The following is an 18,606-nucleotide window of genomic DNA, read 5'->3' on the forward strand; positions in this document are numbered from 1 at the left end:
TTCTCTAACCTAGTGGTACAGCATTTTTAGTAAAACATGTACCGGTAGTCTCTGGAGATGGGATTCTTGAGAAATGTGTGTGGAATGCGCGGAGTGGATGGGGTAAACAGTAGTTTGATTCGTGAAAGCTGTGGAGTAAGGAAGTTCGTGAACAGCTGAGTTGAAGAGAGCGTGCTTAGATGGTATGGTCATATGGAGATGTTATGGTCATGTGGAGATGGTATGGTTGGTCATTATTATTATTATTTTTTTATGTGTCCGACTCTGGATATAGGCTTCACAGCCTGCTACCAAGGCCCAGTAGTCCTCCCTACTTACCATAATCCTCTCCATGTCACCACTTCGGCGCTGACACCCACCGTCCACATTGAATACATGCTAGGGCTGTCTCATACAGGACTGGTGTATTGGTATTAGCTGGGGTATTTTTATGACATGTCGGCATTCAGTAAAGTCTGATTTACTGAAATTCAAATCCTTAAACTGTTTCCTGCCCCAGAAGGGATTTGAACCTATGTCCAGTAGGACTGCAGGTCACATGAAGAGAATGGATATCAGTAGGGTGGTGAAAAGGGTATATATCAGTGAGCTGTAAGGTTGGAGGAGGCATGGTGGGCTAAGAAGATGGATAAATATGGTAAATTAGTGTGTGAGAAAGAGTTATGGAAGCTGGCGAGGCGAAGGAATTGACAAGGGATCGAGCAGGATGAGTTTTTATGGAGGAGTGTATGACAAAGCTATGGCACCCCTTTTTAACTTGACAGTCGTTGGATTGACTCTGATCTGTAATTGTGAAGGTACGGGACGTATGGACAGGTGTGTCTGTCAGGTGGAGCCAGGACTCCGGAGGCTTGAACAGTGAATGGATGGGTATGTAGCCCATTTCATTGGGGATGCTGTTGATTAGTTCTCCCATTATCGTATTGTTTCCTTTTCCTGGCATTGTGTACTCTACCTCACCCAACTGCAGGTGGGAGACAGAGGTGATATGATGTTAATGATGATCTTTCACCGATTGGAATTTCGCTTAAAAAAGTTTTCTTTTCTTTTCCATCATATTTCACATATTGCTTACAATATAAATGTTTTGCTTGTATGAAAAATCTAGACAAGGTAAGGTGATCGGAAGGATAATGTTGTTTGTGGGATATCTGTAAGCTGGTTTTATATATATATATATATATATATATATATATATATATATATATATATATATATATATATATATATAATTATATATTACATCTGGAAATTAAAGCGATGTAGCTCATATCTAGCGCCACAACAAAACTGGAGTAGATGCCGATATCCGAAGAAGAGTTAGCCGAGGTTGATGACGGCGCTTTGGCGGGAACAGGAGAGTGGCGTAAAAAGATGATGAGGGCTGAGAGAAGAAGGGAAGGGAAGAGGGAGGTAGACTTAAGGGAGAGAGGAGAGTCGAGCAGCCACCGACTATACAAGCCACTTGCCGATATTGTGAGGCTCAGTGCGCTCTGAGCCAGTGCAGGGTTGGGATGTATTTGGTTGAGCTCTTCCTATTCCTTCGCTGAATTTATCCTCCATTTCTTGATTATTACGCATCATCCATCGGTCTGCTTTGATTTGCCCAAGAACTGTGTGATTGCTTGAAACTACAAAGTAACGGTGACGCTGTGGTTACGTTATTAATTGCCGGGGTAGACGCGGAAACGGATGTGATCGATTATTAGAACCGATGCTGGCTGGTTATTGTATCTGAATCATGTGCGACTGAGAGGGAGAGAGAGCATCATCTTCATCGATTTCTCGCAGCTGCTCTGCCCCACATAATACTGACTCATTTTACCTGCGAATACCGTAGCTAGTTAACTGTGCACCGCTAGCACACTAAATATACATACAGTATATTCCTCGCGAATTGACCTATGTGAGAGAAAACTATTAACGGTACGATTTAAAACTTGATGCATCCGTGAGTTCCTGTCAGTTACTACTATCATCACCACCGCCGCCATGAAGGAAGTTACATTCCCAAAGCTACCTTCAGCAACTGACCAGCTTCAGGTAAGTTAGTTACATAGATAGCCAAGTTTTTATCATAATATTCGCATCCGTGATTTAATAATAACTGATCCATGTACCTGAATAAGCGTGTACATAATATATAACAGTAATAGTAATAATAATAATAATAATAATAATAATAATAATAATGATGATGATGATGATGATGATGTAAAAACGTTATACCGGAGTGACGTCCTGAAAAATCCTTGGTGTGACTTGGTTTATAATACTGGCAGTTCAGCCGTCCAGAAACGTGGATATAACGTGATATATACTTTATGTACATTTTTTATTCATTTAATCTCTTATGTCGCTAAATACAATAACATACCATTAGGTTGTTAGTCGCACAAGACCTGTTAGTCTCACAAGTTTCCTCTTAGTTTATCTCGTATAGGCGTAAAGTAGTTATGGTTGTACTGAACAAGGTTAAGATCAACAAACGTAGGATAAATTCCCTGTTGCAACATAGACCTGCTTTTGCAGGAAGAACAAGGGACATTAGAAGATTCAACACTTATTTGCCTGCACATGATGCAAAACCAAAGCTCGGTTACGACAGGGAACTGATGGTAAGTTTGTTAGTGAATCTCACCTCAGTTTCAGGTCTGAGCAAATCGATGGTCAAAAATAAATGTCACACCATTAAACCCGTTAAGCAGTTGTATGAACCGACAAGATTCATTAAAAAAAGGGGGGGGGGGGAGAGAGGTCTCCGAAAGTGAAGGTGGTTCAAGTAGAAATGTCATTCTTGTGCAGTACACGTCATTATTCAGTAGATCAGATAGGCTACGCCCCTCACCCTGACACGGCCCCGCCTTACCATGAGTGTGATTGATGTGCAGAACGGCTGTATCAACCTAAGGACTTTACTCTCCCAGATTTTACCACGTACCTTAATAGATTCCAGATGAAGAACGAAGTGTGTGTGTGTGTGTGTGTGTGTGTGTGTGTGTGTGTGTGTGTGTGTGTGTGTGTGTGTGTGTAAAGAGTTTTAAATAAGTATCCGTAATGGGACCTCTTTGTTTTAGGAACCACCATTTACCATACCACAACTAACCCCTTGTAGTTCGTTGAGAAAAACACCAGGTAGCACACATCCTTTGCAAGGTGTCTTCCAGAATAGAAACACGTCATCATTAACCGTTTTCTTATGACACAATGCGCCTTTGTTATCTGTAAGTGGTGTCATTTTGTTCACAGCACTCAGATGTATGACAGCATGGTGGGATGTGCTTTTATGTTCGTAGTCTTTTTGTGACTGCGTTAATAATTTTGTGTACTAAGAGACGCAAAAGCTGTGATCGTAACAGATGAATAATAGACAACAGAAGTTTTGGATGGGATAGTCTGACCTTGCATTATATTCGTTAAGTTGTATATGAGTGTGGAGAAGGTAGACAGTGAACCAGATGGCGGAATGATGTCTGTAACTTTACAGGGCTAGGATGGCACACGCTAACAACCAAAATTTTTAGAAATAGCTTTATACGAGTATGTTTTCCCTAGCTTGATTTTACAGTGGTTGGTAGCTGTGTGAGTGAAGATTTAATTAAGCAACGAGATGTATTAGCTTTGGTAAGGCTCGTCCTCTTGGCGGTTAAGGAAGCTTCCTACCACCTCTTCCTTGCCGATTTATTTTTGTTAATATCGGTTTGTACCATATTTTTTTTTCGTGTGTCGCGATATTATAATTATATACTTAAGTAACAAAGAAGAGGACGTACGGTGAGTTGTCATAAGCAAAATAAATCGCCTTGGAAGAGGTGTTTGGGAGCTTCCTTAGCTGACAAGAATCCGGGCCCTAGATTACAACCCTCAGGCTCAAGAACGTTCAAGAATACGAAGCCACGATGCGTAGTGAGGGCAGGAAGGGGACGGGAAGGAACCTCTAGAGATAAGTTGACATATTAGGTATTCCGGCAGGCCATCTCTCCCACGCCTTAAAGACGCGTTGTAGGCCTCGGTGGGTGAAGGTGGAGGGAAAGGCACCTTGAGGATCAGTTGCTCGCTTCTTCACAGGCACGTGGCTAATTGGTGCATGAGAGAGAGAGAGAGAGAGAGAGAGAGAGATGGTGCATGCAACGTACCGGATATGGTAACATGGTAAAGCTGGGTATGAGAGAGAGAGAGAGTTGCTCATTTACTCTCTCTCTAACCTGTCAAAGATCTCTAACTCCTTCTAGCTCCAGTGATGCCCCTGTGTTGTCAGATTGGAGGGTTGATCTGACTACTAACCAAGGAGACTCATTCCTGCCTCATGACTAAGGCTCACTGAATTTCGGGCAACGAGTATTCGACTTCCCAGTTCCCTCAGACTAGAAGAGACTGGCTAGTAGTTAAGATCTTGTTACTATTATTGTACTGGATTCTGTTGATTGCCTAAATAATCCCTTCATCCCAAGGACGTAGTTTTTTATTACTTATTCTAACTCAATACGATTTTATTAAGCTTAGGAGAGACTTTTCGAACTGAATAGGTTAGATGTAGCCGTACCTACTCACATTACTACGAGAGGTCTCCCAGACTTAGGTAAAGCCAACCGTTAGCAGAAAGAAATAGCTAATGTAAATGGTGTACTCGGCATTTAGGGGTTATTTGATATACTCTACTCTGTGGTTTTAACGCCAAGTTTGAATGATGATACTTAATAGTGCACGTATCGCAAAAGCCTCACAGTACTGTAAATTTGACTCTTGAAATTGTCACCGCATTCTTTTATATTCTTAAGTATCCCATACAGTAACGTTTACTCTGTGGCTTTGTGAGTGACGATACTTTGGTTGTGCAATATATCGATATCGCATTTTGACTTTTGCAATTGCTACCACATACGAGTACATTTACTTGGTTCAGTATCCGATTCATTTGTGTATACTGTGAGGTTTTCAGGCAGAGTTTGAGTGACGATACTTGGGGTGCGCATATCGCAAAAACCTACACTGGATTTGTTTACGGTGTCTACCCACGGGATTTTGTAGAACCAGTTTGTGAGGAAGTAGTAAGGGAGTTGTGGTCTAGGGCGGGGGAGTAGGGAGGAGCAAGGAGAGAGGGATGGAGAGAATGCCTGATCTGAGAAGAGGGGAAGAGTGAAGGTTATGGGAGTAAATGGGAGGAAGGGAAGATCAGAGAAGACAGAGGAAAGACTGAAGGAGAAATACGATACATAAGATAAAAATGCGGAAGGAGAGTTAGGGAATGGTGTGTGTGTGTGTGTGTGTGTGTGTGTGTGTGTGTGTGTGTGACGGAAGGAGAAGTTAGATAAGATGAAGATGATGGGGTAGGAAGAAGGAAGACAATGATATAGTCTGTACGAGGAGAGAGAGAGAGAGAGAGAGAGAGAGAGAGAGAGAGAGAGAGAGAGGGGGAAAGGAAAGGACGGAAATAGGGAAGAAAGACAGAATGAGAATTATATAGGAAGGAGATGAAGAGGGCACAGGGAAGAAGAGGGCTGAGAAAGGTGGATGTGGGGAGAGAGAGAGAGGGAAGAGGAAAGAGACAGAGACTAGAATGAAGGGAAGGAAGGAGGTATGTAAGACTTAATGTGAAGGGATAGGAAAGATGAAGGAAACAGACAAGGTTATGGTGGAGAGGATGGACGTATGGAGTGATGGATGTGTACAGAGCAGGTAGACTGGAGGAACTACAAGATGAAGATAAAGGGGAGAAAGGCTGAAGAGAGAGAGAGAGAGAGAGAGAGAAAGAGAGAGAGAGAGAGTAACGCATTTTAATGCAGTAGAATTGTGGGAGTGTTGTTGCTTATGGATGACGGGACAATAGGAACTGTTTGGGGTGTGGTTGGACGGGGCAATTTTGTGACGTGACAATGGTTCCGGGGTGTTGAGAGAGAGAGAGAGAAGGGGGGGGGGAGAGGCTGTGGAGCGGGTTTTTAAATCGCTTTGAATAGCTCTGAAAGATAAGGTCTTCATATATCAAAAAATCTAGGAATGTTTTGGTCACCATCACATGTATGTTAATAATATTCATGGAAAGAAGCATAGTTAGTGTAGTGCCAGTATATATTGATTGGCTTTAACATATCTGCTATCAGTCGACATTTTTGCCTATAAAAGGCTTGATAATTAGCGTGGGGTCGGATGCTGTATGAAGCGAGAGAGAGAGAGAGAGAGAGAGAGAGAGAGAGAGAGAGAGAGAGAGATGAAGGGCGGGAAGAAGATTATAGCGAAGGGAGGGGAGGGGATTGAGAAAGGGGAGAGAGGGTGCAACGAGATTGTGGTGGAGACCGAGAGGGGTGATTGAAGGATAACTGTGAAGGCTCTGATGGAGATTGGAACAATCGAGAGAGAGAGAGAGAGAGAGAGAGAGAGAGAGAGAGAGAGAGAGAGAGAGAGAAAAGGCAAGATGGAGTAGCATAAAGTAATGAAATTGGGTGGGGATATCAGAGAATAGTCACGATTGAGTAGAGCAATGGATAAGTATGGGGGTGTTTTTTGGGAATAGAAAAGATGCAGTAGAAATGTATAGCGTAAAGAAGGGGAGAAAGATATTTTGTTACAGAAAGGCAGGAAGAATAGCCTAAGATACTGAGAAAGAAACAGGGGTGGGAAGAGGGGCGTGAGAGAGGCGTGATGGTAAAGGTCAGAGTGGAGAAGAAAAGAGGAAGGAAGGATAGGGGTGGGGGAATAGTCTGTGATGTTTTGGTATTGTAAAAAAGAAAAAAGAAAGACGGGTAACCTGTTCAGAAGTTTAGCTTGAGATAGGGTTAAATTACCGATGATGTTGGATATTGTTGACCCCCCAAGTTACATACTGTATGTAATCTGTCTTTAATATTGTTACAGGAAGAAATTTCATGTTGCAGTAAAGAGAGGGTCATCATCATCATCATCATCATCATCATCATCATCATCATCATCATCGTCTTTCCCAACCACTACCTTCCACCAAAGATACATGATAAGGTAGAAGACCACATGGACAAGCAAAAACGTTAAGACGAGGTGCCAGAGAGCCTTCTAGGCCCACGAGAATACGTCCCACGCTCTGCCTTCCCTTTTGTACTACCACTTATGACACTTAGCTTTTATTAAACCACTTTACTACGATGACGTCTATTCTTCTATTCTTTACTTCCGCTAGACTCGTCAGTTTAGCTTAGAGGATTTAGAGGTTAATGAATTCTTCCTCCTTTTCATCACGTTGTTGTCCCTTCAATCTTTAGTCTTTGTATTTCTTCATTTTTCATCCTTTAGTCTTCTCTTTAAACCTCAGTCTTTTACTTTCTTCTTCTTACCTTTGACTTCCCTTTCCTCCTTAAACCAGTGTCTCATTTTGGTTTCCTGTTTTCTTTTCTTATTTTTTATCCTTCATCTATACATCTGTGTTAGGTGTTCTCTCATTCATCAGTCATCTATTGCCGGTCGTCTACTCCTTTTAGTTTCCATCATACTTTCAGCCTATTATATATTTCTTCTTCCCCTCTAACCTTTGATTTTTTTTCCTCACCAAACGACTTCTCTCTCTCTTTCCTCCTCTCCCATCCAATTATTGCACCGTTTTTTCTCTCACTTTCGTCAGTTATCTTGTAACTTAATGCCTCTCCTCACCTTACCCACGCTTCTTCCATTCTTAAACTCACATACCTTTATTCTTTCTTCCATCTCGCATAGCATTTCATTGTTGATAATGGTAATGATGATGATGATTTTTGTCAACTACAATGATGATTGTTGACGTTGATGATAATGATGACTGTCGATTGTAATGTTGATTGCTGACAAGGATGATGAGTGGTAATGACGATAGGTATGTTCGTTGATGCAGATTGTCGATTGTGATGACTGATAATAATGATGACTCGATAATGACAGTACCATATGATGATGATAATGATGAAGGTGAGAAAGAGCTAGGTGGATGGAGACGATGGCTGATGCGATAGGGAAGATGGCAGGTGTTGTGGGCGTAAGATAAGTGAATGGATGGTTGGAGGTTCGAGGAAGGTCGTGATAGATAGATTATAGGTTCAACCTAAATAATCCACCCTATGATTGGAAAAGAGAGAGAGAGAGAGAGACAGACAGACAGAGACAGACAGACAGAGATTATTTGTGTTTCTGAGTTTTGTGGGTGATCTTAAAAGTGTGTATGTGTGTGTGTGTGTGTGTGTGTGTGTGTGTGTGTGTGTGTGTGTGTGTGAGAGAGAGAGAGAGAGAGAGAGTGGAGATAAAAGTGAAGTTTACCATCTGGCACTATACTACATTCTGGTCTCTCCTTCTCCTTCCTTCCTTCCTTCCTTCCTCCTTCTTTCTTTTTTGTCTTTCTTCCTGTCTTCATTTTCTTTTTATTTTAACCTTCCTACTTCCTTCACATCTTTCCTTCTTTTCTCCATCTTTCTTTCTGTCCTTCCTTCTTTCCTAACTCATACATTCATTCACATTCGCTCTCAGTCACTCATGCACTTCCGTATTCACTCAGTCCTTCCTTCGTTCCTTCTTTTCATTTTCTCTTCTTCAGCACTTTCCCATTTCTCTCATACCATACTTCCATAACTCATCATTTCTCCCATTATCTTACACCCATTACTCATGCAGTACCCTTTTTTCCGTTCCCATTAAGCACAAAAACACCACCATTAGGCCCAACAATCTCGCCCTTCACTACCATACCTTATTTTTGCAACCATAACTCATCCTGCAAGTATCACTTTTGTTCAATGCGTCTAATATCTCTCTCTCTCTCTCTCTCTCTCTCTCTTTCTCTCTCGGCCGCCTGCGATTTAATTTTTTTTTTTTTTTTTTTTTTTTTATGTGTTCGACTCTGGGCATAGGCTTCACAGCCTGCTATCAAGGCCCAACAGTCCTCCTACATACCATACACCTCTTCATGTCACCACTTCGGCGCTAACACCCACCGTCCATATTGAATACATGCCAGGGCTGTCTCATACAGGACTGGTGTGTTGGTATTAGCGGGGGTATTTTTACGACATGTCGGCGGGTCTTCTGGTAGATCAGTAAAGCCTGATTTAATGAAATTCAAATCCTTAAACTGTTCCCTGCCCCAGCGGGGATTTGAACCTGGGTCCATTAGAACGGCAGGCCACGTCTCTACCGATTGAGCCACGCGTTGCTCCGTTTTTTTATCTAAATTGCATGGGTATGTGTGTGTGTGTGTGTGTGTGTGTGAGAGAGAGAGAGAGAGAGAGAGAGAGAGAGAGAGAGAGAGAGAGAGAGAGAGCGAAGCAAGACGTACCGCAACATGACAAATGTTCTTGATAAAACACCTACCAACATCAAGCTCTCTCTCTCTCTCTCTCTCTCTCTCTCTCTCTCTCTCCTTCCTTGCCATCCACCTCCATGTATTCTCTCTCACCTTCTTTGTCTTCCTAACTTCCTTCTTAATCTCCCTCGCGCCTTTCTTCCTTTCCTCCTGTCTTTTCTCCCTCCCTCTTCCCTTCCTTCTTTTCTCATTTGTTTCTCTTCCATATTCCCATACTCCATTGGCATCAGCCTTGAAAGTAATGGTGATGATGCCGATGGGGATGGTGGTTGTGATGGTGGGTGGTGTTGATAAGGGAATACAGCAGTTGTAATGATAGCGGAGATGGAGGTGGTGGGGGTGATAGGGAATGCAGTGTTGGTGATGAAAATGGTGAAGGTGGTGACGTCAGTCGTTACAGAAGCGAAGGCTGATGATATGTGTAGGCAAGATGTGTTTGTGATATAACGCTGGAGAAGTCAGTAGTAGTTGTGGTTTACAGTAACTGATAACCAGACTAGCAACATTGGTGATGACTTAAGTACCGGCAGCAGTAGTGGTGATTATAAAGGCCTTATTGTGAGACTTGAGATAGCCAATATATATGTGTATAGAAGGCAGGAAGGCAGTAATGTTGATAATTAAGATAACCAAAATACTCAAAGCAAGAACAATATTTTTCGGATGCCTCTTTTTCTGTTTTTTTTTCCAGCGTTTTTTTTTTCTATGTGAGTTGATTTGCAGTTGAAACAAAAGATAAAGCAACAAAAAAAAAAATAATAATAATAAAAATCCGTGCAGTAAATATTGACTGACAACTGTAGTGGTAATGATGAAAGCAGTAGTGGTAGTGGTGATGGATGTGGCTGGTGATGTGGTTAGCGGTGGCGGTGTTGGATTACTCCACCAACATCCACTTGTGGCACTGCCGAACACATCTCTCCACCACTTCCTTTCTCCTTCCTCCCAAGCAGATTAACCCAAGCAAAATATACAGGAGTGGCGAAATTATTCATACTTTTAACGTGGAAAAGTATAGGATTGGCGAAATTATCCATACTTTTAACACTGATAAATGTGAACTCACCTCTTCGTTCTCTTTCCATAGGCCGCTCTATACACGTTGACCTTAAATATGTGTCACTGTTAGGGTAGCAAAACGGGAAATGTTGTTAAATCCATGAATACAATCACGTATTTCTTTTTTGGTATCTTCAGACGATTTTATTCAGCTTTTGAAAGACTTCCAAAGTGCAGGGGTTAAAGAAAGCTATATCTTATCTCTACTGTTCGAAAAAGTATCTCTTAAGCTGAACAAAATCGCCCTAAAGCATCAAGAAGATATTGATATTTGACCATCGCATCTCTAGGCTAAGTAAATTCGCCTGGCAGTTGCAAGAATATAATAGTTACGATTCCCAGCGTGAATAGAGCATTGAGAAATTTAGCGCATATGCGATCGGTAATTGCTCAGTCACGGCATGCAGATTAAAAAGAGGATTGTTAGCCTTATCTGCTAGGTGCTCAGATCGCTTGTAGTAGCCTCAGAATGATTAAATAACGTGACTTCTGTTGGCAATTATTGAAAAGTACTGGAAGGTAATAGGGCAGTCCGTGTGTGTTTTTGTTCCAGCGATGCCAGAGTGCCACAGCGACCCACAGTGCCCGCAAGTGAGAAGGGGCAGTGGGAAAGGTCAGTGCTTACCCTCGTCATTAAATTTCATGCTTGTCTTCAGTGGCATTGACATTGCACTTCACTCTGTTATCCGAACGACTGGTACATAAAGGGAGAAGGGTCAGTGAGATGGGTCCGTGTATTGCTAGTCATGCTGAGATTATTCTACCTCACGTCTGCCTTTTAAAACGTAAATCCAATAGTAAATAACCTCCTTCCCTTTTATTAAAGAACTGGTACAGGAAGAGAGTAGTCGCAGTGCTTAGGCCTACCCTTATCACGCATCGCTCATTCTGACGTGTATCCTTTTCTGTATTATGGATCTCGTAACTAAGATCATTGTAAAAAACAGAAGACACAGATAACAAATAACATTAACAGTATCATAGAAAAACAAACTTTATTGCCGTAATGTAAAGCTGAAGCTTCCATGAAGGAAAAACTCATTATCATCACTACTGAGTATACTGTATATGTTTTGAATCTCTTACTGCCTTCGGAGCCGTTAGAATATACTAACAAGCTATTACCTCTGTGTTTACTCCTCATAAACAGAAGAGACTGAAGGTGTTGTTGCTGAGAAAACTAACAAGGTGTAAAAATTGCAATATTACGTGCACTAGCTTGGCAAAATCCACCGCAGGCAAAACAGTTAAACTAATATTAGTATAATATGCAGTACACAGCGCTTGACGTAAAAACAAACATAATGAAGTTAAGGAAAGGAGACATACACGCAGCATCTTTCATTTACAAGTATGCTAAAATCACGTAGGAATTAAGCACTCTAGTACTATTAACGTAGGCTTTGCAAGACAGAAAATTAGCTGTTAAAAGAGAGATAATCGCACAAACATTTAACGTAAGGAAAACCGACGAAAGCAGATGTGCAACTTCTGTCAGTAACAACATAAAGAATAATCAGATGCAAACATCTAGTACCATGTGCATGATAAGAGAGAGGCACATTCGCAGGACTAAAGCAAGGAAGATAAAGTACTGATGTATACTTCCATAGCACATACTGTATACTCACTTGTTATCAGAAGGAAAATACGGGTAAAATGCTAAAGGTATAGTCTACATTATAGATTACAAATACAGCCTGTACTCAGCGGCCACGAGAAGGAAGATATGGGACGGAAATGAAATGTGTAAACAAAAACCAGTGCAAATATAGCCATTAACATCTAGTCGCCTGCTGATTTTCGACCCGGCGAGTGATAGCCCAGGGATGTATTTTTCATTTTATGCTTGCTATCTACTGACGATTTTATTTAGATTTTAGGATAGACTTTTCAACCTGGAAGGGATTAGATATTTCCTTCAGTAACTCCCTCACCATTAGAGATCGTCCTGAACCGAATAAAATCGTATGGTAGCAACAAGAATAAACTCAAATGGACGTCACCAGGATTCAAGGGATTAATCAATGACAGTGAGAGAATTTAATACCATTAACCCTTTGCCTGCGAAGGGTTTCTGTGCTGAATAAAATCGTCAGGCATTAACCAGCATAAAGGAACTCATTGTGAAAGGTCTATATGAGAGACTGTTTTAACCTTTTGACCACACATAGCTTCCAGATGAATTTAAAAAATGTTGTTAGTGACAGTGATATTTCCAAGTCTTAATGTCGTGATGGAAGGTTAAAAACAGCAGAATTAAAGTAAGAGATGGTGATCAACAAGAGCGTAACCTGCGCAGCGTAGAAATGAACTAATATTACACATTAATCTACTACACATAAACAAGAAAGAGTATATGATCAGCGTATGTTAGCTGAACATATTGAAAGATAATAATAGCTACATTAAAAACAGAGAAACGGGCAACAAGAGCACACCGCTACGATGAAGAGAAATAATGCACAATAAACCAACACTCTAAACAACGTAAGCCAAGCCAAACATGAGCATGGGCCACGTGTGCCATAGTCGCGCCATAATACCTATCATCAGGCTTAAAAACTGGTTCTCACTTGCCTTGAATCAGTACTTACTTGGGCGTATCCTAGGTTACTGTTTTGGCGGCGGTGTGTGTCTGGTATATATATAGGGAAGTTATATACTCGTAGACACTAGGGTGTTTGGGTGTAGGGAAGGTATACAGGGTGTTCTGTGGGTAAACTGTATAGGCTGTTCGGTTATTCATTGAGACTGAGAAAGTTATAGGCGAGAGAGAGAGAGAGACCACATGAAGGCGAGGAATGTGGCAGGCAGGGAGGTATGTTTTGAAGTGATGCCGTGATAGTACCTAGGCTCACCAGGAATTAACGTCATGATACCTTGGAAGCCTAGGAATTAACAGCTTACCAGCACAGATCTTTCGTCCACGTAGTTTTGACCTCACCAGCTTGAGTACGTCATTGTTTATTTATTTATATATTGCTGCAACCAGATGATCTTATAGGGAGAATCATAGTATTTACGGGGTTAGCGAGTGCTGTATCGCTGTATCTAACTTCCACTGTTTGAAAAGTCTCTCCTAATCAGAATAAAATCGTCAAAAAGTAGAAACCACACACACACACACACACACACACACACACACACACACACACACACACACACACACACACACACACACACACACACACACACACACACACACACACACACACACACACACACACACACACACACACACACACACACACACACACACACACACACACACAACTGACTTTCTTATTTAGTCTTGCCATCAACAGACGGTTTTATTCGTTTAGGGATACCTAGTAGTGAAGGGGCAAATTGAGATATACGGTGACGGGTAGATGAGGATGAAATAGAGGAAAGGGTAAGGAATGGGGTAGATGAGGGTGAGGGAGAGGAAGGGAGAGGAGGGGACGCTGAAAATGAGGAAAGGGTGAGGGGAAGGTAAAGGGAAGGGTGGGACATGAGTGACGGAAAGGTAAGGGGTGTGGAGAGTGAGTGAAAGGTATGGAGAGGAGTGAGTGACGAAAAGGTAAGGGGAGGGGAAGGTTAAGGGAGGATCAGTGAGGAGACGGTAGGGGGAGAGGTGAGAGATGAGTAAGGAGACGGTAACGGGAAGGTGAGGGATGAGTGAGGGGGAGGTAAAGGGAGGGATGAGTGAGGGGGAAGGCTGGGGGAGGATGAGAGGAAGGAACACAAGGCTTGGCTGTATCTGGGCTTCAAGTGAGCCCAGGCACGCGCTACTTGAGTTTACGTCTGCCAGGAGAGAGAGAGAGAGAGAGAGAGAGAGAGAGAGAGAGGGAGAGGGGGGGTGCTAAGAGCAAGTGTGGGACAGAAGAGAATGGGACGGAGGGAAGAAAGAAGAAGGACTGTGCGTAAGTACGTAAGAGTAGATGATGTGAGAGAAGGAAGAGAGGGGATGGGGAGGGGCTATGATGAGGGGTTTGGGAGCAAGAGAGAACGGAAGGGGAGGAGGTGGGGGAGAGGAGGAGTATGGGAAGAGAAGAGTGCGGGAGGGGATGCAGAGAAGGAGAGAAGTAATGGGGGTTGAACAGGAAGGAAGAGAAAGAGGAGAGGGAAGGAATAAAGAGATGAAAAGACGGGTGGAAACGAAATGTGGGTGGGGGAGGGAAGGGTAAAGAAAAAAAAAAGCAGGAGGAAGTACATGGAAGTGAGAAGTAACAGAAAGAAGATAAACAAAAGAACGAACAGGGGTAGAAGGAAGAGGAAGCTGAGAACAATGGGGAAGGAAGGTAAACAAGAGGAAAGAAAGGGAAGGATAAATATTTGATTCCATGTCCGAAGTGATCAATGGGTATTTGTTTTTCTTTTACGATTTCCTTCGGTGTTTTGTTGTTCCTTCTTCATGTAATTTTACCGTTTATTACGATGCCATTCTTTTTATTTTATTCTTGCTATCAACAAATGATTTTACTCAGTTTATGACAGGCTTTTCGAGCTGTGGGGGTTAGGTATAGCATTCATTTACCCCTTCACCACTATATAGATCTATCCTAAGATGGGGACAGTCGTTTGGAGGTTGTAAGAATATAGCGAAAATTAATCCTTCGAGCTGAAAGTGATGTAATGAGCAGCCTGAGATTATGCGAGCAACGATATCATAAGTTTGTTGCTGTTTGATATTCGTCTTTGCAAAAATCATGGGTGTTATCAATGCGAGGAATTAAATGAAACGGGGAGGGTGGGGGGGATAAAGGATTGTAAGAGAAATGGGGAAGGGGAGAATTAAGAGAAGGAATCGCTGAGATGATGGTACAAGACGGGCCGAAATTGTTGCCTTATCCCAGTGTATATAAGTATTTACCAGCCGCGACAACGATGCTGGTATTGCTTTCAGTTTGTCTGTCTGTCTGCGTGTCTGCTTGTGTATGTGTCTGTGTGTCTGTTAGCACGATAACTTCGCAAGCGCTCAAGATATCATCACAAAACTTTACAGGTGTGTTGTAGGGATGAAAATCTCGGATGATTTCGAAATCGGCTCGCGACTGGTGTGATTCCCTTCTGGAGGGGCCTCTAGCTAAATTTGTGGATAAATTTCTCCTATTTGAATACTTTGTGGATTAGGAGAACATGAACACACACACACACACACACACACACACACACACACACACACACACACACACACACACACACACACACACACACACAGTGAGAGAGAGAGAGAGAGAGAGAGAGAGAGAGAGAGAGAGAGAGAAGAGTGGGACATAATATTTGGCGTAGTTTTTGTGGGTAATGATGATAATTATAGTGTGTGGGTGTTTTAAGGCCCAGACCAGGAAGTGCGGGAGACAGAATTAGGGGACGTGCAAAACCGGCACGTGGTGTGTGTGTGTGCGTGTGTGTGTGTGTGTGTGTGTGTGTGTGTGTGTGTGTGTGTGTGTGTGTGTGTGTGTGTGTGTGTGTGTGTGTGTGTGTGTGTGTGTGTGTGTGTGTGTGTGTGTGTGTGTGTGTGTGTGTGTGAGAGAGAGAGAGAGAGAGAGAGAGAGAGAGAGAGAGAGAGAGAGATGCTTTGGTCAAGGTCTTTGGGTTAAAACTTGTGTCATGGTTGTGGAAAACATCAGAAGACAAACTGAATAACACAGACAGATGCATTGGTAACAAGAGTGGCAGAAGCAGATAGGCGGATGGACGGAAGTGGAAAGGTAAGGGGGAGGGTCATGACTGAGAGAGAGGGTTGAGACAAGAGGAAGAGTTGGAGGGAGGAAGGGAGGGAGAAAACAAGGTGCAGACCAATTTGGAGGAAAGAGAAGGAATAAACACGTAGGCATCACACTCCTTTGTCTCACTCCTTCTCCCAGCACAGTTATTGAATGCTCACTCAGTCTTCCATCCTCTTTTGCACGTATTATCATATAACTCATAACTCTCAGCACTTTCCCTTCCGCCTTATAACACCATTCACAGTCCCTCCTTGCTAAATCTGTAATACAAATATTCTTCTTACTTTAACACCGATATTTAACCACTTACTGAAACATCCATTTGTTGTTGAACATAATTCGCTACCATCATAAATATATCGCAGCATTCAGCAGTTTACCTTCATTCCTCACTTAGGCCTGTGTAATAATTTCCATAATCCCCCATACCACTCATAAAGCCATTTCCATAAAGCTTCCTTGTCCTTTTCTTCGTATGTGTTACCATTATAAAAACACAGCAGCATTCAGCGCTTCACCTTCCACTCCTTATGTATGAAACCTTCCATTATTCCTCCCTGTTTGCTCAGCCTTGCTTTTTGTTACACTATCCGTGAGGAACATAAATATTTTGCAGTCCTAATATGCTGATTTCTTTATCTGGCTGAGCTACCGCAAATATTTATCCCACGCATTCCCTGCTACTCTAGAGGCCATCATGTTAATCCCTTACCAGATATCCTTGCGTCTGAAATACCATGTCTTTTTCTTTTATATCCTTTATCCACAACGCCCAGAAGACTTATTTCACGATAATTTTTGCACTTAATTCCGTCATCGTTAGTTTTACACACGGGTGCAATCACAGTTACTTCCACTGGTACCATACAACTTCACTCATCAAGTCCCTTTGGCATATTACCCACGCGCAGTTCATTGCCATCTTTCCAGTACACTTATCATTTCTGCATATAGCCTACTTCATTAACCCTCGCTGGCTTCCCATTGTTCAGCCTTTGCACAGCATTGGTCACTTCTGCCATTGTGATATTCTCGAGCACCACTTTTATTTTCTGTGCTCCAGCCTACCCAACCATTTTCACCATCGCTCTCTTCTCATTCCCATTCATCAGTTTATACTTGTGTCGAAAGATGCCAGGTAAATGAGAGCAACGCAGACTTGTATCGTATTTGTTGTTGGAGAAATTTTGAAATAAACCTTCACTGCACTCAAACCATTTAAATAACAGCACTCATTTTCACAAGGCACACTCTCATGGTCATCCCCCATCCCCCCACCATCACACATCCAGCTCATCTCACCCATTTATTTCTCCCCGACACCCATTTTTTCACCCACGACACACATTCTTTGAGGATATTTTGTCTAGATCCATCAGTGAAGCGACATGCAGAGAGAGAGAGAGAGAGAGAGAGAGAGAGAGAGAGAGAGAGAGAGAGAGAGAGAGAGAGAGAGAGAGAGAGAGAGAGAGAGAGAGAGAGAGAGAGAGAGAGAGAGAGAGAGAGAGCAAAACCTGAGCTCTGACCATGCATTGCTACCACCACCCACATAACTCACCCACATGATAACCCCGCAACCTCACGCAATCAAGGCCGTGTGTGTGTGTGTGTGTGTGTGTGTGTGTGTGTGTGTGTGTGTGTGTGTGTGTGTGTGTGTGTGTGTGTGTGTAGTTGCCCGCTAATGACCCCTGCAACCAGTCGCATGCCGAGAAAGGAACATATAAGAGATACAGATAAGAGTACAGTAGACAGTGATGGAGTAGGCAGACAGACGAACAGACAGACAGACAATAATTGCAACTCCATAGGCGGAGGGAGAGAGAGAGAGAGAGAGAGAGAGAGTGCGTGTGTGTGTATGTGTGTGTGTGCTCTCGGGTTGTAAGTTGTCGATCTTTCCTGTATATTACGTAATCCACTCCCGTAAATTATGTGCTTCCATTTATAGAGTTGATTGAGCTAACGTCCTTTATAATCATTTAGATAACAGCTGACTTATAACAAAATGTTTTAAGCTTAGTGTGCCTCATACTTGAGAGAGTCTGCTGCAGTACGAAGGCACCATAACCAATTGACAAGTTGCCTGTGGCCACGTCGTCATTACCCAAAACTTCTACTCCAAGATTGCACCAACTGTCCAGTAAGTCAGTAATTTTTAGCTAACTAAACTGTTACCTCTCAGAAATGACCGTACTCTTGTTATAATTGCTAACCAGTGGTCCTAGCTACTCTTTAGCTTAACTGCATCGTTACTAAGCAAAAATGTTTAACGCTAGCCAATAAACTTACTCTCTCCAGGTTACTACGCTGTTCCAACGTATTCCACATCCCTCCCACATTACACAGTTACAGTAATCATGTTACTTGCATTCATCATTCCGCCCACCCTTGTTGACGCAGCTCGTTACGCCACTGTCACACGCTAGTACAGCTACGCCCCCAACCAGTTGTTGGCTCGTATATTTGTGAGCATGCCAAGGTCGAAATTCACAAACGAACTTGTGTGTGTGTGTGTGTGTGTGTGTGTGTGTGTGTGTGTGTGTG

General features: G+C 42.5%; 1 protein-coding gene across 1 annotated transcript in view; it reads left to right on the forward strand.

The window, feature by feature from the left end:
• The first annotated feature begins 1,524 nt into the window (after positions 1 to 1,524).
• The window catches only part of Septin4 (septin 4), a 75,147-nt gene continuing 58,065 nt past the window's right edge, over positions 1,525 to 18,606 (forward strand). The window contains exon 1 of the mRNA XM_080281491.1: positions 1,525 to 2,043. Coding sequence (XP_080137617.1) covers positions 1,993 to 2,043 — 51 coding nt within the window. The 5' untranslated portion in view covers positions 1,525 to 1,992. The remainder of the gene's footprint in view (positions 2,044 to 18,606) is intronic.

Source organism: Coenobita brevimanus, chromosome 89, assembly GCF_032717465.1.
Source record: "Coenobita brevimanus isolate Jiangsu-jjx chromosome 89, ASM3271746v2, whole genome shotgun sequence".
Classification (NCBI taxonomy): domain Eukaryota; kingdom Metazoa; phylum Arthropoda; class Malacostraca; order Decapoda; family Coenobitidae; genus Coenobita; species Coenobita brevimanus.